The sequence below is a fragment of the Podarcis cretensis genome, assembly GCF_951804945.1.
Source record: "Podarcis cretensis genome assembly, chromosome: 8".
NCBI lineage: Eukaryota > Metazoa > Chordata > Lepidosauria > Squamata > Lacertidae > Podarcis > Podarcis cretensis.
Window position 1 is genome coordinate 8,605,159 of NC_137177.1, and position 25,061 is coordinate 8,630,219.

The 25,061-nt window shown below is 43.7% G+C and overlaps 1 protein-coding gene across 1 annotated transcript in view; it reads left to right on the forward strand.

The window, feature by feature from the left end:
• The window catches only part of ARHGAP35 (Rho GTPase activating protein 35), an 86,227-nt gene that overhangs the window by 51,714 nt on the left and 9,452 nt on the right, over positions 1-25,061 (forward strand). Inside the window, exons 4-5 of the mRNA XM_079985280.1 lie at positions 23,436-23,513; positions 23,961-24,092. Coding sequence (XP_079841406.1) covers positions 23,436-23,513; positions 23,961-24,092 — 210 coding nt within the window. The remainder of the gene's footprint in view (positions 1-23,435; positions 23,514-23,960; positions 24,093-25,061) is intronic.

Here is a 25,061-nt window from a genome sequence, read left to right on the forward strand (position 1 = left end):
TGGACAGGCTACCAAGCTTTCATGCTGTTGATCTTGGTTCTTAGGCGGTGTTAAGAGGATGTGCTCTTACTGGTCTTCAGCAGTCACAAAGAAAACTAGGAAACAAGTCCTAAGCTAAAATATCATTTCTTTAAAAACCCAGAAAGATTTATCCATATTGCTACTAAATTCATCATTGACTAAAAATGCTTTGCAGTTGCCATGTTTGTGGGTTTCTGTGCCGCTGGTGTAACTGACTGCTTTGATAATGGATTTAAAGGGCCATGGTTCATCTGCCTTGCATTCAGTCTCCAGCGGGATGAGAAGTAGGGATGAGAAAGTCCCTCATATGAAACCTTGGAGAGCCACTGCCACACAGTGTAGACAGTACTAAACTGGATGGACCAGTTGTCTGACTCTGTACCAGGCAGCTTCAGTCCTATCAATCATTACTAAATATATAAAAGGTCAGCTGTGAATATTTGTAGAAGTTAGGGGAGAGGAAGGGGCTGGGGAACTCATACTCTCTGCACATATGCAACTGGGCTGGCTGTCTCATTGCTTATATCAGCAGTTCTCAACCTGTGGGACCCCATATGTTGTTGGATTACAACTCCCATCATCCCTGAGCTCTGACCTTGAGACTTTAAAAGCCAGTAATGTTCTCATGCAGGAGTGCAGAGAGTGGAGTTAAGCTGCAAGCAGGTACCGTCCACAAGTTGCACAGATCAACGAACCAGCCCTGCTCTCTTGCTTTGCCCATTAGCCAAGTACAGTGGCACCTCAGGTTACATACGCTTCAGGTTACAGACTCCGCTAACTGAGAAATAGTGCTTCAGGTTAAGAACTTTGCTTCAGGTTGAGAATAGAAATTGTGCTCTGGCGGCGCGGCGGCAGCAGGAGGCCCCATTAGCTAAAGTGGTGCTTCAGGTTAAGAACAGTTTCAAGTTAAGAATGGACCTCCGGAACGAATTAAGTACTTAACCCGAGGTACCACTGTACAGACATCTCTCCCTCCCTGGAGGAGCTCTTATGTTCTTTATTTAAAAAGGCAGGGATTTCTGGGCCCTTCTTTTTTGTCCCATGTGCCAGCTGTCACACTGGTCCTTTGAATCTGAAGAAGTATGAACTACACCATACATAACATGATTTTCACCCAGGGAAGGTGAAAAGCCTGCCCATTCACAGGCAACTTGGACAGCATTAAAGTGTTCCTACCCAGCCTCCAAACAAACGTTGTATGGTGTGGGACAAGGCCTTTTATACTCCCAGTCTCTCAAGGCTGGTAACAGGCATTCTCATTTGGTCTTGCAATGGCCATGAAATGCTGGCCACCCCAAGACCATACCGGCCCAACATCAGACACTAGCCCTCAGACACTACAGCAGTCCACCTCTTCACTGCTTCCTGCATTTTGGGGAAGGGAGGGTGTCTTGTGAGACCAGAAAGATGATTCTGCATTGCATGTAAATCAGTTCCCTTCAGCTGCCTTTAACATATTTAGTGGTAATGTATTCAGACAGTACTGTATAAATAGCTATGAGAACATGATTTTTTTTTTTAGTGCTACCGTATCTTGTAGTCCCAGCGGGGTGAAATACCCTGTGGATAGCACCACCATTTTCTCTCTCCCAATGCAGACTTCCAAGTGCTGCAATATTCTCCTTTAATCCTGGCTGTGTAGAAATAGAGACCCACCTTTGAAAGTTTGCATTATCAGAACCTCATCCAAGGCTGAAAGACAACTGGATTAGAGTGGGGTATGGAGAAAATGACCTGAATTCTTCTTATTTGGGGAAGTGAGTTTCAGATTGCTTGGCACCACCCTTGTGCTTGGCTGAACAAATGTTTCAGATTCCTTCTTGTCAACATAAAATTTGAAGAAGCACAGGCTTCTGTGTGCCTGGGATTTTCCTGACAAGCCCAGGAGCAGGGAGGAAACAAGGCTCTTAGTCCAGGTCCATGGATCTGTACTAGTAATAATACTAAGCATTTCATATTGCATTTCATAGTGCTTCACTTTATTATCTCATTCTAACCCTGAGAAGTAGGCCAGGATAATCTTTCAGATGGGTGTATGTGTGAGACAAAGAACAGTGGCTTGCCTGAGGAAAGCATCATAGAACTTTGGCTTCAAGGCCCCCACCCTCTGGCCACAAACAAGCCAGCCTCCTACGCCAAGACAGGATCTGTGAAGAAAAGGAAGTTCTAAAATTAAACGCTTTAGGTTGATGCTGCAACAGGGCACCCACTTGCAGGTGGGTGGGTAAGTTTATGCAATGGTCCAATCAAGATAATCGTTGTCTTCTGGCTGACTCCAAAGCCATCTAGATTGGCCTCCACCACGAAAGCTTTCATGTGGCTTGCCAAGGTAGTGTTGTGTACATACCTGGGGTTTTGTGGCAGGAAAGATGACACACCTATATTCTAACCTTGCTGCTTGGTCACATAATTAGCTATTGCATGCTTTTAATCGTACATCTTCAGACACTTTCATTTTTGTTGCTAGGACAGTGTTTTTTTCATACCAGGGCAGAGGTTTTCAACCTTTTTGAGTCCATGGCTCCCTTGACCAACTACATCCTTTCTGTGGCACCCCTGTAGGGCTCAGAAGCCCAGTTATGTCACCCCTTCCCTGCAGAGCTGGCAATTTCTCACCCTTTTTTTGAACACCCTCAGCCTTTGTTCGCTCAGCCTCCTCTCCTCTCCCCTCTCATTGGGAGTCCTCTGGACAGCTGCTGCTCCTGCCCCTGGTCTCTGAGCTAAACCCCCGCCATGCCCCAAGAAGAGGTGCCTCCTCACCCTGCCCCACAGGGGCCTGGGACTTATCTGTCTATTCTCTACAGCAAGGGCAAGCCCTCTTCCTTGCTTACTCCGAGAACACTTACTCCTGGCAACCAGCCCCAGAGGCAGCATTTGCCTGGGGAGCTTATAGCCAGGGCTGTTACAACAAACAGCTGTGCAAACCTTCGGGAGACAAAGATGTGAGAGGGCAACGGAGGAGGGAGGCACCCCTGGCCATTATTCAAGGCATCCCAGGATGCCATGGCACACTGGTTGAAAACCATTGTACTAGGGGAATCCTTCAGATCAATTTGTTTGCTTTTGCAGGGGATTCTAGGCCATTATCTAGGCTTGCTTTCTGTTCCAATGGGGTTTTGCCATCACTCTGCATGAATGTGATCCAGAGCACACCTAATATTCTCCTACAGCTACATGTTGTAGAGAGAAGATCAGCAGTGATGCACAAGCTGCTTTTCAGGGAATCCTGTCTACCATTGCTGATTTTCCATCTGAAAAAACCCTAAAAGGACAGTATGAAGCCTTAGAGTTATCCAGAACACAGACTGAAAACCACTAAACTAAATGGCACAGCGGTTAAAATGTTGGGTTTGCATCAGGGAGCCTAGCTTCAGTTTCCTTTTCAGCCATGAAACTCACTGGGAGACCTTGGGCTAGTCATGAACGCTATGCTTAACCTACTGCAAAGGGTTATAGTGAAGAGATTGGTAGGTGGGTGGAGAGAAATGAATACGTTGCCTTAAGTTCCTTGGAGGAGCATAAATTATGATATCAATAATACGCAAGCTTATTGAACCTGTATCATGAGTCCAGTGGATAAAAGGTGGAATCCTAGTTTTCAGTGAGGGCTTAAACCTAATTCACTAGTTTAAAAACCTACCTCATCTAAGTGATAGTCTTCCAAACGTCGCTCCTCATCAGCTCACCTCTTTGCTGCATCAATAATTGACATAATGTGCCTGACTGTGGAAGTTCAAACAGAATATGGATTATTTTTGTACCTGGAAGCAATGGTAGGTGAAATTGGATAACATCTGTGGACTGTTTTAATATTTAATTATTTTCCAGGTTGATCTTGGAGTCTTAAAAGAAATCCTTGCGTATGTGTGTCCCCCTAGGATGAATGCTCTGTGAACCTTGGGGCTAAAACTGCAAAAGTATACTTTTTAAGTGAAAGATCTGCTCTCTCCGTCACAGCAGAAAACGAGAAGAGTCTTGTTAGCTACTGTGTGGACTAAACTGCTCCCTTAGCCTTCCAGCCTGGGTCCCCCACTTCCTCCTTATAAGGAGGGGTCTTGGCGGTGGTTTCACATTGTGGTATGAGTGGCATTTGCTTGTGGCTTCATGTGGTCACTTGTTGAAACAGTTCATTCCTCGGTGGTTGGAGTTCTGCTTTGTTAACCCACCAAGCTACAAGCATAGTTGCTGATAGTCTTGATCATGACTAATAACCTAGAAGCTTTTGTGGGGATGAAGCATCAGCAGGCATTCTTGTTAGGGCAGCATTACAGCACATAGAATCATTTCTTTTAATGTGCAGGCTTCAGTCCATCAAGATGTCACTGGCAAAAGATACAGAGCATTCCCCCCCCCCCGAAACAGGCATTTCACAGCGGAAGTTAAAACCTGAAGTTGCAGATAAATGGCTGCTTTATATCAGATTGTGTGTGTCATTTATAGTTCTCATTTTATCCTCTGTTATTTTCTGTTGTGGCTGAAAAGTTGTGCTTTTAAAATTTTATATATTGGTAGTTGAGATGCCTTTTTCTTGGCCACACTGATTTGGTAAAACAGCTGAAGGCTTTTGAGTGAGCGCATGAATTTATCACTTTTAATTTTCTATACCTGTGGAAGTTTCTCTTTTGAAAAACATTTCTCCCTGCAGATCGATAGACCTTTAGAAAGCAGATTGGCAGCGGAGCCTCTGAACCCAATTTATTCTCGGGGAAACTTGATTTATTCTCAGACATGGTTAGCTGCCTTGTGGCATGTAGCAGTGCTAAGAAAAAGTTCTGAATGGAGAGAGTAATCAAGAATGGCTACTGGTCCCCAGTGGTAAAGTATTGCTGGGCGTAAAATCTAAGGTCCCAAGGAAGCAACGGTTTTGAAATTGGATCACAGTCCTAACTTCCTGTTTTCTCACTAACAGGCTTTCCTTGAAATTTAATAACTGAATGACAGGTCGCAAATTTAGCCTGAGGCACTGCAAGATTTTCCTCCTTTCTTTACATTTGTAACCAACTTTTTCTGTAGACTGGAATTTATGTTTAGATAAGCCAGGGGTGCACAACTTGCACTTCCCCAGATGTTTCTGGACTACAATTCCCATCAGCCCAGCCAGCATAGCCAGTAATCAGGGATGATGGGAGTTGTAGTCCAGAAACATACAGAGGGCCGCAGGCTACACACCCCTGCAAATGCAATTCTACAAACCTTGTGTATTTAAGATGCTTCCATATGAACCAGAATTATCCTCATCTATTTTTTTTATTTTTTATTTTTTGTAAATAGCATGTCATATTTGAGCAGATTCTGGTCTGGAAGCACCACCACCCCTAAACTCCAAAATGAACTGACCTGGAACAGGTTTTTGTAATTCTCCTCCTGCCTCCAATGAATTTACAGTGGTACCTCGCAAGACGAATGCCTCGTAAGACAAAAAACTCGCAAGACGAAAGAGTTTTTCGTTTTTTGAGTTGCTTCGCAAGACGAATTTCCCTATGGGCTTGCTTCGCAAGACGAAAACGTCTTGCAAGTTTGTTTCCTTTTTCCTAAAACCGTTAATCCTATGGGAATCCGTGCTTCGCAAGACGAAAAAACTCGCAAGACGAAAGAACGAATTAATTTCATCTTGCGAGACACCACTGTATAAATGCCTGCTGTATGAGGGAAAAGTTATGTTGAAAGCTCTGTTCCTTCCTGCCCATTCATCTAAACCTGGATTCCTACAGAAGCGAAGTATGTCTCCTATCCTCACTTAGTCCAATGTTCCCTCTTGCTTTATACCCTTAATACTAGCTTTCCTTTGTTACTTGGGTTTAGATAGTCAGAAGTAACGAATATAAACTTGATGGTTGTGCATGTGCTCCTGTTCAGAATACATCTAAACTGTGGATGAGGAAACCTATGGCTCATTTGGATGCTTTTTCAGTTCTACCTCAGGCCGGGGTGTGGGGGTGTGGGTCATATGTGGACCTTCAGGCCTCTGTCTAGTCCTTGGGACTTTCCCCCAGTCACATCCATCACCAGCCTTGCTTCAAACTCTCCTTCAGCGTTTTTACCTAGCTATATTGTTATATGCTGGGACCGAGCAGCGGGAGCGCACCCCGCCGCAGGGATTCGAACCGCCGACCTTTCGATCGGCAAGTCCTAGGCGCTGAGGCTTTAACCCACAGCGCCACCTGTGCCAACCTAGCAGTTCGAAAGCACCTCCGGGTGCAAGTACATAAATAGGGACCGCTTACCAGCGGGAAGGTAAACGGCGTTTCTGTGTGCGACTCTGGCTCGCCAGAGCAGCGATGTCACGCTGGCCACGTGACCCGGAAGTGTCTCCGGACAGCGCTGGCCCCTGGCCTCTTAAGTGAGATGGGCGCACAACCCCAGAGTCTGTCAAGACTGGCCCGTACGGGCAGGGGTACCTTTACCTTTACCTTTTATTGTTATATGCAAATGCGAACCATTAATGCCTCTTGCTTTTCTGGATGGAGAATAGAGGTGTGGTTATAGAAAGTAGCCTGCTGTACCATGATAAATCTTGCACTCACTTCTCCACTAGTTTTGCCTTAGTGCCCCCACTCTGAGAATGTGGTCGCTGGAAGGGAATTCAGCCCGCTGCTGTAAAGGGTACCCTACCCATCTTAAGACAGAGAACCTTGCAAAACGTCTCTTGGTAACAAATGCTAAGCAGGTAATAACTTTGCTTGAAATACAGGAAAAAAAATTTAGAAATTTACTTTTAATATATTAGCACACATTCAGAATGTTGCATCAAAAGATTTGGACTGAGTTAGTGTGGGCCATTTGGTTCATACACACAGACTTGGTGCTAGTGGCTGATGTCGGTGCCTTTTCGCACACTGATGGCTTGTTTTAGGGGGTGGGATATGTCCGCAGCCTTCTTTTGTCCTGCCTCTTTTTCTGCTTTTATTTGTGGTAACCATTTGGTCATGCCCCCCCCCAAGCCATTTTGTGCCTAGCAGTCACAGAACTTTCTCGAAATTCCAAATGCTTCCACTGGCACAAAGTTTGGCAACCTGGCTGTAGACCAGCAAAGTATTGGCCCTGTGACTTCCATAATGAAAGTGCAGGTCTCAAAAGACAAACAGAAAAGCCCCGTCACAAAAATAGCACTATCAGACTTCTGCAAACATGGTTTTGGACAGTTGATAGGAAATGGAAGGAGGGAACTGAGCAGATGGTTTCTATTTCCACAGCCACCAGCTGAAAGAATGTGCACGAGTAGGCAGATAAGTAACTGGACAGCATAATTTAGGCCATAGATGAAGACTTTCAAGTGAAGACAAATAATTGGCTCACTGTCCAAGGGTTGTCAGAGCCCATTTTGAATTAGATTCTTTCATGGTCATAGCAATCCTATATATTCTTATTGAACTCAAGTGGATCCTTGTAGCAGTAACCAAAGTGATGGGGAGGGGTCTCGACAGGACAGAACCTGAGGTTTGCATAAAAACACCCAAGGGATTGAGGGTGCTAAATGGGTATGAAATGCTAACAGTTGGGGGAGATGGAAGTTCTGGGGGTGCTGAGAAGGGAATGCCACCAACTCTACTGGAAAATGGTATGGTTGACTGGCTTAAATCCTTAACAGGAGTGTTCTACACTGAAACATTTTGTTGAATGTCCCACTTGTTAGGCTAAATACCTGTGTAAGGCTTTCAGCTGGAAAATTAGTTCTGTATTTGAGTGTGTGTTTTGAGATTTCTGTCTGGGGCCTATTTGACCAGAATTTATTGCGAATTGCTCTGATTCCAAGAGTCTGTTCAAGCAGTAACTGGTTAGAGTAATTGAGCTATTTCTTTGGCCGTGTTCAAATAACTAACTCCAGCTGTCCAAGAAAGATTGTTTTTAAACTGGGATATTCCTAGAGGTTGCCCAGAGGTGCCCAGGCTGCTGTGTAACATTTGCTTTGGCCAGCAATCACACCACCCTAATGGATGGGCAAGGAAGAGGCTGAATTATAACATCATGATAACTTTGCAAGCTCATGTGTAGCCTGGATTATTTAAGAGATTTCTGCAGGAACTTTAGGAAAGGAAGGAAGTCAGTAGCTGATAGATCTCTTGCTTCTAGAGATAACTGGTGAAGTCCTTCAGATTCAGGCCCAAAAAGGGGCTTGGTGTAATGCTCACTTCAAAGGAGAGGTACCGTATTTTTCGCTCTATAGGACGCACCTTTTCCCCTCCAAAAATGAAGGGGAAATGTGTGTGCGTCCTATGGAGCGAATGCAGGCTCCTTGGCTTCAGCGATAGCAACGCGAAGCCTCCGGAGCGCGGGGAACTCTTGCTGCGCTCCGGGGGCTTCAGGCAGCTATCCACAAGCCTTTGGAGTGCAGCAGGAGTTCCCGCCACACTCCGAAGGCTTGCGGATAGCCGCCTGAAGCCTGGAGAGTGAGAGGGGTCGGTGCACACCGATCCCTCTTGCTCTCCAGGCTTCGCTTCGCTGGAGAGGCGCTGCATAGTTTTCCCTCTCTGCGCAGCGCCACTTCAGCGAAGCGGGAGGAGAAATGGAAGGGGCTCCGTTTCTCCTGCTGCTTCTCTGAAGGGGCACTGAGCAAAGAGGGGGAGAATTCCCCCCCCCCTTCTCCCCTTCCTATGGTCCGGTGCGTCCTATAGAGCGAAAAATACGGTAAGTACTAGAAACTCCCAGATTCTTCTCTGACCACCCACATTGTTAGACCCATAATAGCTCAGAGCAGGGGGACAGGGGCAAATAGCAACCTAGAATTGAAGACCTTGGAGCAGGAGGCTGAAAAGCAGTGGGTTCCAGTCTTTCTGGTTGCCTTTCTCCAATAAGCAATAAGATTATATTAAAATAAGCAATAAGATTATATTAAAAGGCTGCCTGCACACCCCCACACCCATGGTGGTGGAGGGAGATAAAGCCCACTCACTGCATGAGATCCTTAAGGATGGAAGAGGTAGTTTTTCCAAGATGTACTCTTGTACACAAATCAGTGAATGGCATCTCCATTCTTATGGGCTTGGAAAACTGTTAGTGAAAATGGACTTTGGGTGAAACAGATTCCCTTGTCTTTGATCCAACCCAAAGTGCTTCACTTTGGGGAAGGAGATGGGTGGGTGGAAGACGCTCACCTGTCTCTGCTCAAAGGTTAAGTAATAAGTTTCATGACACCTCAAAATCAGTCTTGATGAAACACTACAGATGTTGTACCTGATCTTTGTAATAGGTAGAAGTTCTGTTTTAGTCAAGTTGATTGCTTGCTTTAAGTGGATTTAAAAGCAGAAAATAGGAAACTTGGGCACTTATTGTGCATGTTATCTGGCAGCGCCCTCCTTGGTTTTCCCTGTATGAGACATTTTAATTGGAGATGTGGGGATCTTCTGCAAGCAGAGCATGTACTTCACTATTGATCTATGGCCTCTTCCCTGATGTACAGTCCAGATGTTCCACCAGTACTGTTGACAAATGATTTCCCCGTGCCAATTTAGCATCTCTAGTCTCACTCTAGTTTAATGTAGCCAGAATCTGTTTTAGTTCTTAAGCCAGGATTAATCTTCATCCACCCCATCTTGTAAATGGATGAAATGGTAAGTAATATTGCAGACTGTTAGTGTTTCCTTGGTGTGTGTTGGAAATGAATTAAGCTTGCTGTTGGCTCCATTTAGTGCTACTTAATGTAATAGCCATTACCCAACATGGTCAATTTTGGCTGGGTTAAACAAAGAAAACAGTAAGGTGTATTTCAAGGCAATCTCTACCTGTAGAGTGGGAATCTATTATAAACAGGTAAAAATAGGTCTTATTTGTAGTGCCAAGCCTAGGGATAAGAAAATGAATGGCTTGGGACTACTTAAAATGTGGCTTGCAATTCTGTAAGCTCATGCACCATCTCCCTTCTCCCCCTCACAGGCAAATTACAGTCTCTCTTCTGTCATTCAATTATTGTTATGTTGGTTTTGGCAGAAACACAATTGAAGCTAACCAGGATTGTCCTCAAAACAATGGTTTGAATTGGGCTTGCAAGCTATGGTTCTTAGAGCAGTCTTTGTTATCTGTAGCCATGTTTATCCTAAGCTGGTGTAGTGCTAAACCATGGTTAAAGCAAACCATGGGAGGGGGGAGTTCCTGGTGATACCTTTGTGAACTATGATTTGAAGATGACCCTGTTTTGTCTGTTCTGGGCCAGTACTCTTCCTTTCCTAAATTATTTTGGTCCTGTTCTTTCTTGGATAAAGCCCCCTAGCTCTTTTTTTGTTGTTTTAATTTATAACATTGTAGAACTTGAAAGTGGGTCCTTCTCATACTGAAACTGACAAGGTGGTCCAAACAACCATGATTCTAGTTGTTTGCTGATTATGTAAGTAATTTTATGTGAGAAAGCCCCCTCCTTCCATCCACTAACTGCCGTCACTGAGACCAACAAAGGGTTAGATCAGGCTTCTTCAACCTCGGCCCTCCAGATGCTTCGAGACTATAATTCCCATTATCCCTGACCACTGGTCCTGCTAGCTAGGGATCATGAGAGTTGTAGGCCAAAAACATCTGGAGGGCTGAGGTTGAGGAAGCCTGGCTTAGATCAAGAAGGTTTAGATGCTGCTCCATCACCTGCTAAATGTTGTAACTAAGAACTAGTGTCTGAACCTGTTTTTTCAGTCTCAGCCCAATGTGAAATTACAAATTAGTAAACATAAACTCAAAGCTAATCACACATGAGTCTGTCTGTTGAAGAAAACAAGATAATGGTTTAGAATCATAGAATCATAGAGTTGGAAGAGACCACAAGGGCCATCGAGTCCAACACCCTGCCAAGCAGGAAACACCATCAGAGCACTCCTGACATATGGTTGTCAAGCCTCTGCTTAAAGACCTCCAAAGAAGGAGACTCCACCACACTCCTTGGCAGCAAATTCCACTGTCGAACAGCTCTTACTGTCAGGAAGTTCTTCCTAATGTTTAGGTGGAATCTTCTTTCTTGTAGTTTGGAGCCATTGCTCCGTGTCCGCTTCTCTGGAGCAGCAGAAAACAACCTTTCTCCCTCCTTCCTCTATGTGACATCCTTTTATATATTTGAACATGGCTATCATATCACCCCTTAACCTCCTCTTCTCCAGGCTAAACATGCCTAAACATGGTTTATACCCAATCATTGTACAAGCAGAAGGCAGTTTGCACAACCAGGTTTTTGCCCCTCCCCAAAGCCCCCCCCCCCCAGAATGTCCCCCCCCCACGGGGTAGGGGTTCCTGAACAGCATGGGCTATGCTCCATGGAACTGCCTTGCAATGGGGAAATTGCCTGAAATCGGGCAGAAGAGCCCTGCACAAAACTCCATCACAGGGAAGAGATGATGGGAAAGATTGGCTACACAAACTGCCTTCTGCATATGCAAGCTCTGGGGAGAGGCCTCAGTCAAAAGGGCTGACTGCCATTTCACATCGAAATGACCTACGGTGTGAGCTTCAAATGTATGCTTTGAGAATCCATTGATTATCTGGAATGTTTGGAGCAACAGGAATGCTATTTCCATAGAGATGCCTTGGACCTTCATGAATACTTGGGATTGTAGTGGGCTTGGATCACTGTGTGAAGCAATTTGACAACTGATAGCTTGATGATTTAGGGAATATAGGAAGCCGAAATATGCCAAGTCAGCATGTTCATTTGTTTGATTCATAAAATTTTTACACTGCTTGGTTGTTAAAAACAAACAAAAACAAAGCTGAAAGCAGTTTACCAAAAAATGAAACAGTAAAAATCCAGAATTTATTTTAGCCAAATATGTTATGTAGCCAAATACTGTGTTGGTTGCCTTTAGCAATTAAGCAGACATTTGCTTGGCCTCTGTGTGAAGCAGGATACTGAACTAGAGAGATCCGTGGATTGATCCCTCAGGGTTGCTCTTTAATTTTTGGACATTGCATTTCAAAGGATTTACTTCAACAATGGTGGATGTTGCCTAACAGTGTTGGATGAAAACATGGTTAAGTTAAACACCAGTACCCCATAGTTATTTCATTAAAAACTGGCTATGTAAAATGTGAGCATAATGTTCCAAATTTCCGAGGTGTGCAAGCCACAGTAATAATTAACTTGGCTTCATCATTTCTGATTCTGACCACGGCTGAGGGGTGATCACCATTCAGCAATTAAATGTTCTACCTAACCATGTTTAATAAGAGTATGATTAATATGTTGCGGATAATGGCACCAAAATGGCGTTCTTCCATGTCACTGGTGGCCTCATTTGTAGTTGATTTTAATTTAAAAGTGTTGAAATTGAATAATTCCAAATTTATGTGTAGCTTGTAGCTTTCTGCACTGTCTACATTTCAGTAAGATTGAATAGCAAGTATGTCTTGAACTTGGTGCACTATCAGTCTTGCAGCTGATCCACTCAAACGTGATTTATACAATTTTCAGCTTTCACATTTCTAATATCTACAACCTGCTTTTTCTTTAGTGTACAAGTAATACTTGATCTGATTAGAACACATTTTAAATTTACACCTATTGGCTAGGATTTGTTAGTTGACCTGAAGTTCAATGAGCAGAATGTGTAAATAATGCATAATCTTGTGTGTGTTTTTCCTTCTGCATCTCTTCACTTGGGTTTTAATGTTAGCCTGAGAGGGGAAAGGGTCATTTAGGACTGTTCATGTTTGTTTGTGTCCCATTTCTTGAGAAGAAAATTAGCAGGAATATTTCCAAGTAAAGGATCAATTAGCTCTTTTACAGGATAGCTCAATGGTTGACGTAGAGAGAGAGAGAGAGAGAGAGAGAGAGTGTTTAACTACGTATTTGCTCTAACACTAGCATGAATTTAAACAGTAGGACTAGCTGTTTATAAACAAGATAGCAATAAACTGTTGGGCTATTTCTGTAAGTTGCCATCTTTGCTTTCCACCAGCCACTGAGTCCACCTGCATCTCCTCTGGAAGATGATCCTGGAACTGCTAGGGGGTTGAAGAAACTGCCATACACAGCCCCAAGAGACAGACATCCTTTTCCTCTTCTTCTTCTTCTTCTTCTTCTTCTTCTTCTTCTTCTTCTTCTTCTTCAATGAATTTATATACTGCCCTATATCCGGGGGTCTCAGTGTGGTTCACAGAATAAAATCAAAATATAAAACCACAAAATACCTAATAAAAATAAAAACAGCAACCCAATAGCCCCCCCAAAAAACCACGTTTTAAAAGGGCATAGGATAAACACGGTTTTAAGAATGAGTCCATAAGTGACTGTGGAGGCCAGTTCTGGATCCACACATCCTTCCACAGTGGGGACATGGGTTTCCGGGCGGGAGTTGATCACGGTGTGGATTTGCCAAGCGTGCCTTCCTCTTAGCATGTTTCTCCCTTGCGTTCTGAGTTCGAGTGTCTTCAAAGTCCATGACACCTTTGGTAAAGGCTGTTCTCCAACTGGAGCACTCACAGGCCAGTGTTTCCCAGTTGTCGGTATTTATACTACATTTTTTTAGATTTGCCTTGAGACAGTCTTTAAACCTCTTTTGTTGACCACCAGCATTACACTTTCCATTTTTAAATTCGGAATAGAGTAGTTGCTTTGGAAGACGATAATCAGGCATCCGCACAACATGACCATTCCAACAAAGTTGATGTTGAAGAATCATTGATCACAAAATATATAATCCACATAAAAACAACAACCCAATAACAACCCCCCTCCGCAACCCCCACACACATCTTAAAAGGGCATAGGATGTCAATCAAATCAACCAAAGACCTGGTTACAAAGGAATGTTTTTGCCAGGCACCTAAAGGTGTATAATGAAGGCGCCAGGCAAACTTCTCTGGGGAGAGCATTCCACAGACAGGGAGCCACTGCAGAGAAGGCCCCGTTCTTGTGTTGCCACCCTCTGGACCTCTCACGGAGGAGGCACGCGAAGGAGGGCCTCAGAAGGTGATCTCAGGGTTTGGGTAGGTTCATATGGAAAGAGGCGGTCCTTGAGGTATTGCGGTCCTGAGCCGTTTAAGGCTTTATAGGTCAAAACCTATATATATGAAGTGTGTGAGAGAGAATGTGAATGGTAGATAAAAGCTTTGTGTGGATATTCATTGTAAAGCTCTTGAGAGTTAGTGTGACAGGGCTTGTGGAATGTTGGGACTGCAGAAACCTACTTCCATATCCCTGCTTGCCCACTAAACTCACTGGGTGCCCTTGAGCCAGAAAGAAGATTCCACCTAAACATTAGGAAGAACTTCCTGACAGTAAGAGCTGTTCGACAGTGGAATTTGCTGCCAAGGAGTGTGGTGGAGTCTCCTTCTTTGGAGGTCTTTAAGCAGAGGCTTGACAACCATATGTCAGGAGTGCTCTGATGGTGTTTCCTGCTTGGCAGGGGGTTGGACTCGATGGCCCTTGTGGTCTCTTCCAACTCTATGATTCTATGATCTCTCAGCCTAACGAAGTGGCTGTGAGAAGAAATTTGAGCGATTACAGGGAAGAGCCATATACATTGACTTGTGCCCTGTCAAAGAATTGTGGGATATAAGCATAATGAGTTCCTTTGGGAGTCGATCTTGACTCAAAAAGCGGAATATACATATAAGACAATATAATTGCTAGTGTTATTGGCACCTAGTTAATTGCTTTGAATCCTGGATGGTGATGGTGAGGGGCTTGTGCTGTACATAATAGTTACGCATCTAGATGCCGAGTATTGCAGGGGGAAAGCATTTGTGAAATCATCAGAGCATCATCAAAATGTAAATTCAAAATGGGGTTTGGCTTGTAAAGCCTTTCCTGCTTGTTAGCTGGCTGGGGATAGGGAATTACTAAGTTGACGACGTCCCCCAGTGACTCTTATCGTTCCTGAAGTTACTTTTTTATGTGTTTGCAATTATGCTTTTTGCCAGCCAGTGACATTTGTCTTGCTTTATCCAAGTACTTTGATACGTTGAGACAAGAGAAACCATAGTTCTGATGGCTGATTTATACACATCAGCAGAACTATCAGGAGGAGTCTTTGTCACCAGGAAGTTGAAAAGGAGGTGGCAGCTTCATGAAGCCCCATCAAAATATCTGCATGCTGTTGTAATTTACTTGGAATGCATTTTTGCAGAAACAGATGCCGTGACATGGATCTTTTTATTAAGGGATATGTATGCTTTCACATACAGTATATATTTTTTAAAAGCCTTGCTGAAAAACCAAAATCTTGGGTTTTTGAACCAAATCCCCACCACCCCGCCGTTATGGGGATCCCCAAATCTGTGACTGAAATTATACAAATAAGACAACGGGATCACTGTTTTGGTTGGTTTTGGTGTAAAATATATCACTTCGTTTGGAGCTCTGTTTGGAGTAAGGAAGGATAACAAGTGTGGGGTATTGCAGACAGGAAGTTGGTCCATTGGGGAAGAGTGAAGACAAGAGACTTGGTGAGTTGCTGAGAGCCAAGGAAAGTGTTTTCCAAGGGTGTTTTCCCCCCATGGTATCACAAATGTCATATACCAGGAGAGCTCCATGTTTCAATATAATGGAGGGGGGAGTTGGGAGGTGATTGGGTTTTGACTTGGCTTTGACTTGATTTCTATTCCTTTATTGTAGGTTGCTTTGAGGGCCCTGGGGGCCAAAAAATGGCCTGCGCGTTACATAAAATGCTCAGCAGGTGCCCTCTGTCATTTACTGGCTGTGACTCCAATAAACACTTGTCAGGATTGCTTAAGAAGATTTGTGGGGATGAGTGATTATTGTTTATATTGGCTGCTGGGTACACAGGCTTATTCTGGGAGCCCTTCCTACTTTGTTACTCTTAGAAACTAATTAACTTTATTAGAACAACAAAAAAGTACCTTAATCATCAACAGGTGATTTACTCATTGATGCTTTATTATTATTATTTTTAAAAAATTAACCGTTACAATGGAACAATAAAATTCAACTTTTGAACAATGCTAGGTAAGGTTTCTAAAGAGGTGGGTGCTTCACTGAACAATTCTTATCCTTGTCATTTATCCTGAAGCACCAAAGTCAGCATACAGGTGAACAGTTTACTGCTGCTGTTTTTCTTTTCTTTGTTGGAGTTATTGAATCATTCTTATTATAATTGGTTTGTATTCTATTATATTTGTTTTATATTTTTATTGATGTAAGCCACTCTGGAGCTTATTGATCAAGGGTAGTATACAAAACTAATAAACAAAATCTAAAGCAGAAAATGTTGTCCCCTTTTGGAGAAGCCTATGCTCCCGTTGCTCGGTCCCTGCTCCTGCCAACCTAGCAGTTCAAAAGCACCTCAAAGTGCAAGTAGATAAATAGGTACCACTCTGGCGGGAAGGTAAACGGCGTTTCCGTGTGCTGCTCTGGTTCGCTAGAAGCAGCTTAGTCATGCTGGCCACATGACGCGGAAGCTGTACGCCAGCTCCTTCGGCCAATAAAGCGAGATGAGCACCACAATCCCAGAGTTGGTCACATTGGACCTAATGGTCAGGGGTCCCTTTACCTTTATAGTTACAGCAAGTGGCCAACAGAAGAAGCTTTCCGTGCTCATTGACTTTCCCTCAGCTGCTTCAGGGCTGAGGGGCAAGCTTCCTTCACTTGTGCCCTTGGACACCATGTCACAATGAAATAGTTGAGCTGCCACCTAAACAATGGCATGATTGATTTTATGGGATGCATATATGACCAGTCAATGGCCAGTGTGCCAGTCCTCCTTGTCCTCCTGCATATTAACATGCCATTTCCAAACTTAAATCACAATCTTCACGTGCTTCCCACTCCATTTTGCTGTTAAAAGAGGCACAAAAGAATCTACGAAATAATTACTTCAAGTGATGCTCCAGGCGTGGTGTGAGATTTCCACCTTCCTTTCCTCCTAAACCTAAGAATGTTATGGTGCAGCTGGCTGTGTCCATAATGACTCCATAAATTAGAAGAGCTGCAACATCTGGTCCTTGGGCCTGCGCCTATCAAGATTGTCACAACAGACCACATAGATAACGTGTCTGGTGGTGGTGAAAGCCAGTGGCTTACTGCCAGCAAGTCACACTTCCTTGTTACAGAGATTTCTATTGCCAGTTACCCAGTGAAGGATGCAAGGTGTAGGGCAATTGTCTCTTTGCCTGACACTTTTTCTCAGTATTGAATCTAATCTGAGAATGTGTGAAGCATAGACAACCCTTGGCTATGCTGTGGCAGAAGATGAATGGTTTGAAGTTCAGAGCATCAGAAACACTGAAGGTTGGGAGAGCTTATTCTGTGGTTGTCATTTGAGATAAAGCTGCAACTGTTGGTTATACCACAGAACCTTGGATCTTCGATTTAAACAGGTTGTTGTTGTTGCCATCCACCTAACTCAGGAGGCAATGAAAGAGTGCACCTTTGGCAGATAGGTCAAATCATTGGAGAGTTACAGCGCCTGCTGCAGCTGTAGAGACTGATATAGGAGAGACATGTTTTATTGCAGGTGGGGCAGATGACGGTGTCTGGTTTTGCTGATACGGTTACACCATGGCATTTCTTCTCTTTGTGCTCCTCCCAGCGGTCATTCATCCTCCGGTCACTGTTGTGGATATGCAACCTGACTGTCTCCAGGCACTGTGATTGACTGCATGGGATACCCATCTGGCAGAGTTAGTGTTGCCAGCCTTCATGTTATGTTTGCAGACTTCGTAACATAGAGTTGGTCTGCCAGCAGGTCTGGTACCTGAAGCCAGCTCTTCATAGAGCACATCTTCCACCTTAATCTTCAAGAGTCTGCATTCAGCATATCCAAAGCGTCGTAATCTTGGTTGCTCTTTGCAGTTATGAAATTTATTTTTTAAAATGTAATGAAGTCTTAAAGATCCCCATAGATGGGTCCAAGAGCTTATGCGCCTGCCCTGGGGCACTTGAGTGCTTCCATTCTAATTTCAGTAGCTTGTGCTGTAGGGGAAGTGCTCTGCATGGTCCCTCCAGCTTTATAAAGCACACTTTATGGTGGGAGTGGGGTGTAATCTGCTTGAATTGGAGGAGGGATAGGAGACCTAGAGCAGCTTAGTGACCTCCAGATGTTTGAGACTACAGTTCCCATCAACCCCAACTAGCATGGGCAAAAATCAGGGATGATAAGAGACATAGTCCAAAACATCCAGAGGGTACCAGGTTAGGGAAGGTTAACGTAGAGCAGCCTTCATTTATTTGTTTGTTTTAATGAAAATTTATTAAACAACAAACATAGGCCCAAATAGAAAGACAAATAAAGTAATATGAATTCAGCATAAGGAGCTTTTGATGACAAAGTCAAAAGAAAAAGAAAAAATCAGGAGTAAGTGTGATGCGTACAACTATAAAATTACACATGGGGTATAAGAATGCACTGATCCTTCTGATTTCATCTCTGCCTGAGGGTTATTTCTTAAATATATGACAATGCAGAGTCACCTGGGTGATGAATCCCTTCAAAATATGATTTTATTTGGTGACGTTTGTAAACAGGCAAGGCTTCTTTCTTTTTTTATACTTTGTTCATTCTACAAAGAATCATTGCAGTTGAAGGACAAGCTCCGGACAGAAAGAAGCACTCAGGGAGGGCATAGAACGCAACTGGTGAAGGTGTGGTCTGGGGAGAGTCCTGAGGGCCAGATAAAAAGGCCTGGCCAGACATCCCCCACCCCTACTCTAACATGATCTCACATGCTATATGTCTTGGCAGTTGGATTTGTTGGAATAGAACTTGAGCAAGACTGGGTATTATGGATTTTGAGGTATCATTCTCCATTCGATCAAGAATATTGGAAAGAAAGTGCCCACAGTTCCAAGAAACAAACTTTATGTGCCCCTTCCACAACAGAAGACTGTTGACTATTCCATTTCACCTTTACCTTGGAGATTCCTGATCTCCAAGGTTGTGTGGGTTTGCATAGGAAACATTGGGGAATCTACAAGAGCATTAGCTATAATTTATTATGCCAGGTGTTTCTATAGTTGCAAGGAAATGACTGTAGAGTCCACAGACACAGCATGGAGTTCGTATTTGGAAAAATCTGTTGCTGTTGTGGTTAAATAGTTTAAGAAGACTCATCTCCTTGAAAAAAGAGATCCATGGTGACAGTGTGTGTCTAGGTTTTCCCAAGCTAGTAAAGAAATCCCTAAAGCACAGATACTTTTCTCAGCCTCTGAAATTCTGTCTCCCTTGAGGGACTTTGGGCAAGCGCTCAGCCCTTACACCTTCTGGTTAGTCTGAAGTGCCTTCAGTATTTATATTTGTTATATCTGGAAGTGCAACTGTGACAGCAATGTGTTCCTGGGATTTTTGTGGGCCTGGAGACTTTGGTTTCTGCTGCCAGTTGAGTTCTAAAGTACTGAAAATACAAAAGTGAAGATCTAGTCATCTACTCCTTATCCAGCCTGGTGCATTTCCTCTCAGCTATGAACCTAGTGTCATTTTAACATAAGAATAAGAGTTTTCCAACCATCCCAAGTCTTCTTATCCTCTTCCTGTTCTGTGTATGACAAATTTGATCTTCCCCACATTTAGATTTATTCATAGCTGAACAAAAATTGCAAAACTGTTTTGCTATCCTGTGGGGGAGATGTTTATTTTCAGTTGAGTTTCTGAAAATCCTGGTGGGAAGGTAAGTGCTTTGGCTGCAACTGGAATATTGAATCTCAAATCGCTAGGAATGTTGGTTCAGTAGGCTACTGACAATGAATGATCAGAGGTCAGAAGCCATTAGTGAAGAAAGTTTACCTCTGAATCAGTATATAAGGCAGACATGTTAATCCTATTCAGACAAATTTGTACTTGTATATCTGTGCAATATATATAATTTGACTCCACCCAGACGGGGGTAGGCAGTTGATGAAAAATGAAGGCTGGTCTTAGTCATGCTTAGAATTAGGCCCATTGACATCAAGGGGACTAAATCTGGATCCAACGCAATATTAGCATCTATTTTTTCCCTGCATTTAGCAGTTAACTTAATATCCTTACTCCTCTTGTTTGGTAAATAGCAGTTCTGAGCATCTTCCATTTCATGCAGCCTAGCTTACTTGCACTGTTTTCAAAATAATTCAGTGGTACTAGCAGAAAGATGTGTGAGAGCCAAAGGGCACATTCTTAAAAGCAGCTGCATGATGGGGCTCCAAAGTGGAAATGAGCAGTGATGTTACGGGAAGGAGAAGATTAACAACCCCACGCCATTTCCCTTATCAAAATTTCACCCTTTCCCCAGGTGTTGTTGCCCCACTGGGTCCCCTTCAGATTTCCCTGCTTCTAAGTAAAAGTGAAAAGATTGAGAAACTGGGTCACAGATTGCCTGCAAAATGTGTCATTTTGGTCCCTAGAGAGTGGAACAAGGGCTGCAGTTGCCATTTCAGCTGCTTGCATGTGCTAGACCTACTTTTGAGTTGGGCTTGGTGTGGTTTGATGTTCTCAAATACACCTGGCAGCCAAGCATTCTTTGTTTCTTGTGTTCTGCAAAGTCACTGCTCGTTCTTCCTTTCTTTGTTTTGGCACATACACAAGCCTATTATATTAGCTCACATGTTAGTGTATGAATCCTGCATACTTTTTGCGTGTGACCAGGGTGGGTGTAAAACAGGATTTTGTAACGTAAACATGGAAGTGGATTGCAGGAAATATTGAGCCTGTTATTAAACACTGCTTCTTTCTGTGTGTTGAGCGCTTTCTACAAACGTCTTGCATTGATCTCGGTTTGCTGTATGGTTTGTAAGCCGTCTCTGGCTTATGCCTCTCCTCTCAACTCAGGGATGATTGATGTCTTGCTGTTGCTGCCTGTGTGTAACTGATCGTGGAGAGAAGAAATAGAGCGACTGCGTCTCCGTGAGAATCTCTCTTAACATTCCAGGAAGGGGGGGGGGGGCAGACGGACACAGCATTAATTGGGTGTTTATTGTAAAGCCATCTTGCAGACCTTTCTGCCCCAAGGTGTGTTTTGTTTGCTATGTACACCTTCGCATAGCCTGACTCTTGCGGACAAAAATTGCTCTCGTGTCTCATTTTGATCGCTTTGTGTAGCGCATCAGTCAGGCATGTACTGCGTAATTCCGCAGCACCCATGTCCCCTCCAAAGAAACGAGGCTAGCTTTATTCGGTGTGGCGCATCAGGGAGCATTTGGGGTCAAGCTTGCTAACTAGAGCGCAGAGCTTGCAGAGGCTTAATGACTGCGTTAGGGTGTTCAAGCAGCCCTTCATGTCTCTTTTCTTCTTCTCCTAGTTTACACACTTGCCTTTTGATTTTCTGCGGGGCAGGCGCCACGTAGGAAAATGGAACCAGCAACCAGCGTGGGCTGTTGCTTAACTAGCTTCCTTTTGTCGCAGAGAGGCGTTAATGGTGCGCTCTGAGATGTCCTAATGACAAGGAACCACAAAGCAGCTGCAAGTAATACAGCGATATGTGATGTATCTTGGGACGCACAACCGAACCTGTTGATGGCGCCTTTGCTGTGCGGTGTGGCCACGCTCAAGTCTAGGAGCTTAAGTGGGAAGGGGGGAAGTGATTTGAGAAACACTGTTGCATTTTGGTGTTGTGCAGCTGGCCCAAAAGATAGTCATTCCTGAGGCAGGAAATTTCTGAATGGCACAACCCACTAGAAGTTCACTTGTGCAAGCCTTTGCAGAATCTCCCACTCGGCTGTCCTTAATAGCACCCTCCTGTGGTGCAGTGGGTCAGTGCATCTGGGTGTTGGTGGTTCAAGCCCACTGAGGACAGCTGTGGGTGCAGAATTCCTGCATTTCAGTGGGTTGGTCTGGATGACCCTTGGGGTCCCTTCCAACTCCAGAATTCTATGATTCTACTCAGATGTCACTGCTGAGGCACCCACCTCACCTTGCCTGTCAGGGCTGCTTCTGAGCAGGCAGAACAGGTACTTTGCATGTTTAATCTATCCTGCATTGTCCATTGACAAGTTTGTTTGGATTCCAGGCAGTGGGAAGACAAATGGCAGCAGTGGCAGCTGCTCCTTTCCCTCTCCCCATCCATGGGCACAGTGGCTCTTTTGTTCCAGGCTTGGAATTATACAGCCCTCTGGGCTGGCCCATTAACCCAGTTTCCCTCCCTGATGAGGTGAATTGCTTTCTATGAAATGAGGTCCCTATACAGACAGCCTCTGTAGCAATTAAGAGCTTTTAAGCCATGCGATTGATGACCTGTGCGCTGAATAAATCCTCTTCACTCCAGATTCACCTACCATCAATCTATCCCTGGACTGGGTCTCAGCCTGGCCTTTTGCTTTTATCTCACCAAATACGAGCTTCTCAGAATGTGACAATTAAAACAATTACTAAATTGAGACATTCTGCTCCCCCCTCGCATCTTACGGTTTTCACTGAAGAAGGCCATCCTTCGAGCGAGACGGACCACCTTTCTTCTCTTGTGTCCTTGGCCTTTTTATATTTACTTTGTAGATGCAATTCTAGTTTGCTTTATTTTGCAGTTCAGAGATGCTGCGAGCAGCATTTAAAATAGCAAACAACTTACTTAAAAGAATATCTGTTCAGGTGTATAACTTATGTCTTAAAAATGACCCAACAACCTGCAGCCTGCATTGTAATAGCAAGACTTGGCATTTATATAGTTAAAGGGTTTAAAATTCTTAATGATTTTTATATTGATGTGATCCTCAACAGCCCTGTGAGATGGACACATATGGACGAGAGAGAGAGAGAGAGAGAGGTTTCCCCAAAGGCAAGCTTGGATTCTTAATCACTTGAATTCACTGTACCTTAGAACAAGAGGGCAACTTCTTTTTCCCTGTGGGGGTAATTGTCAGACACTGCATGCCAACGGTACAAGGGGCAGGAAATTGGTGAGGTCACCCCTCACCCCTCTTCCTACCCAGAAGGAGCAGATGGTTCGTGCCAGAGGTCTGAACTTTTCATTTGCAGAGGCTTTTAAAATTGGGCTGAGGGCCACAGGGCCTTTTCCCAATTCCTTTGAGATCAGGAGGCCCTAATAGATGGGAGAATTTTAGATTTTCTTGCACAGAGTTCTGTTCACTGTATTTGTCTTGTTTTTCTTGAAAGTGGTTGTCATAACATCACTTTAAAAGATGTTAGAGCTGCTTGGGGTGTGTGGAGGGAGGAGTAGAAAGGGAGATACTTGCAGACCACAATTCTAGCTCTTTTTTCTTCTAGCTTGCATTGTGTGTAGAGTTCTATTACTTCTGGAATTCTAGCTGTACCTTCCTTTTAACAAATTATTGTACTGAGAGAAAATAAAAGTCAGCTGTGTTGTGTGCCTCATCTGACTTGTTCCTTATGTTTATATCCCCCCCCCCTTTTCCATTATGGAACCCAAGGTGGTGTACATGTGGCACTAGACATATCCAGGACTCTTCAGCAAGAGGGAGGCCTCATGTGCCTGGGGAGCATTTGCACAATTTTATTTTCTTGAGGCAAAACATTTCTATTCCTCAACACATTTCTTCTCTGTTGAATGTTGCCTTTAGATTTGCACTTTTGATCCAGCGCAATTTCTTTCTCTTTCACCAGGGTTGGGTACTGAAGGTATCTATCGGGTGAGTGGAAACAAGTCTGAGATGGAAAGTTTACAGCGGCAGTTTGATCAAGGCAAGTCTCGTCCATTTTCTCTTATGTGGGATGGAGCAAAGCATCTTAGAACTATGCACATTTGTATTTCTGGATCTCTGCACAACAGTGGAAGAAATGCAAGTTGATTCTCCTAGTCATATAAGTGCTGGTTACAAATCTAAAATGTTAAGTGGTGTGCCCTCATTGACTATCACAGTGGTATCTGAGTTTGTGTGCACTCAATATGCAGTTGCTAGAAGTTCTAGATGTCTCACTAGTCCCAAGTCCCAACCAGCACCTTACGAACACAGATAAATGTACCTCTGCTGTACTACAGTAGTTGACATAATTCCCTTGGTAAATACCTAGGACCATCCTCTTTCACTAATTAATTAATTGATCTGATACTTGTAACAAATTTCAGAAATGTGTGCGCCTCCCTGGCAGCACTTTGCAAGGTGTAACCATTAAATTTGCACCTTGTAGATCACAATCTGGACCTTGCAGAGAAGGACTTCACTGTGAATGCCGTAGCTGGAGCCATGAAGAGCTTTTTCTCAGAACTGCCTGACCCTTTGGTACCTTACAACATGCAGAATGAACTGGTGGAGGCCCACAGTGAGTATGCAACAGTTGGTGATGAAAAGCATTGTTTCCCCCTTATTAGAGAGCCTTTTAATCTTCCCCCACATTTCTCACTTAGCATCAGATTTGGCATTCCTTCTGTTTGGGAACCCATGTTCATAACTGCTGACTCATGTGCGCAGGTTTTAATTCCATATTTCTCCATCTTATTTCACTCCTCTGATGTTGCCAACATCATGGGTGCTTATGGCAAGTATGTTAGGAAATGGTTCTGAAGACTCTTGCTGTCCTATTAATCCATCCCTTTTGCTCACCAGTCTTCCATTCTTTAGACTGCGATGTATTATGGGATGCTCTTGTTGATAAAATATTGGCAATACTTAGTAGGCTGCCACCTTAATGGGGGGGGGGGAATCACAGATGATGGGGGGGGGACTCAGGGTCTACATTTTTAAAAAATGGAATGATGGAGTTGCAGAATTTCCTTTTGAGTCCTGTACCTCCCAGTGCAGTGACTACAAAATCCTTGGAGGACCACTCTTGACTGCTGCACTCTGATGCCATCAGTGAGTGTGCTATTTAAAAACTAATTTCTCCTTCATGTTCCTATTTCAAAATCAGGTGTAATGCTGTGGTTCTTTCTGAGTTGCATGCACAAATTATGCAGGGAGGGGGATAGTGGATCAGCTTTAAACTTGACCAAATATTTTTTTCTCCCCAAGAACTGTAGTTCACTATTTCTGACAGGGCTATTTAAAACATTTCCTTTTAAAATAATGCTTTCTCCCTAAGGGGATTTAGTGAATGGATGTGAACCTTGCCATGGCGACATCTAGAGCGAGAAAATAAAATAGCATGGGAAAGAGTTCCATTGTGTGTGTGAATGCCTGAAGCGGCACCTTCTGGATTTCTTTCCCTTTTTTTACCAGTCTTAAGAAGAAATTTCTTGGTTTTTGTCATGTATCCATTTACACAAGGAGTGGCCCTCCAGATGTGTTGGGA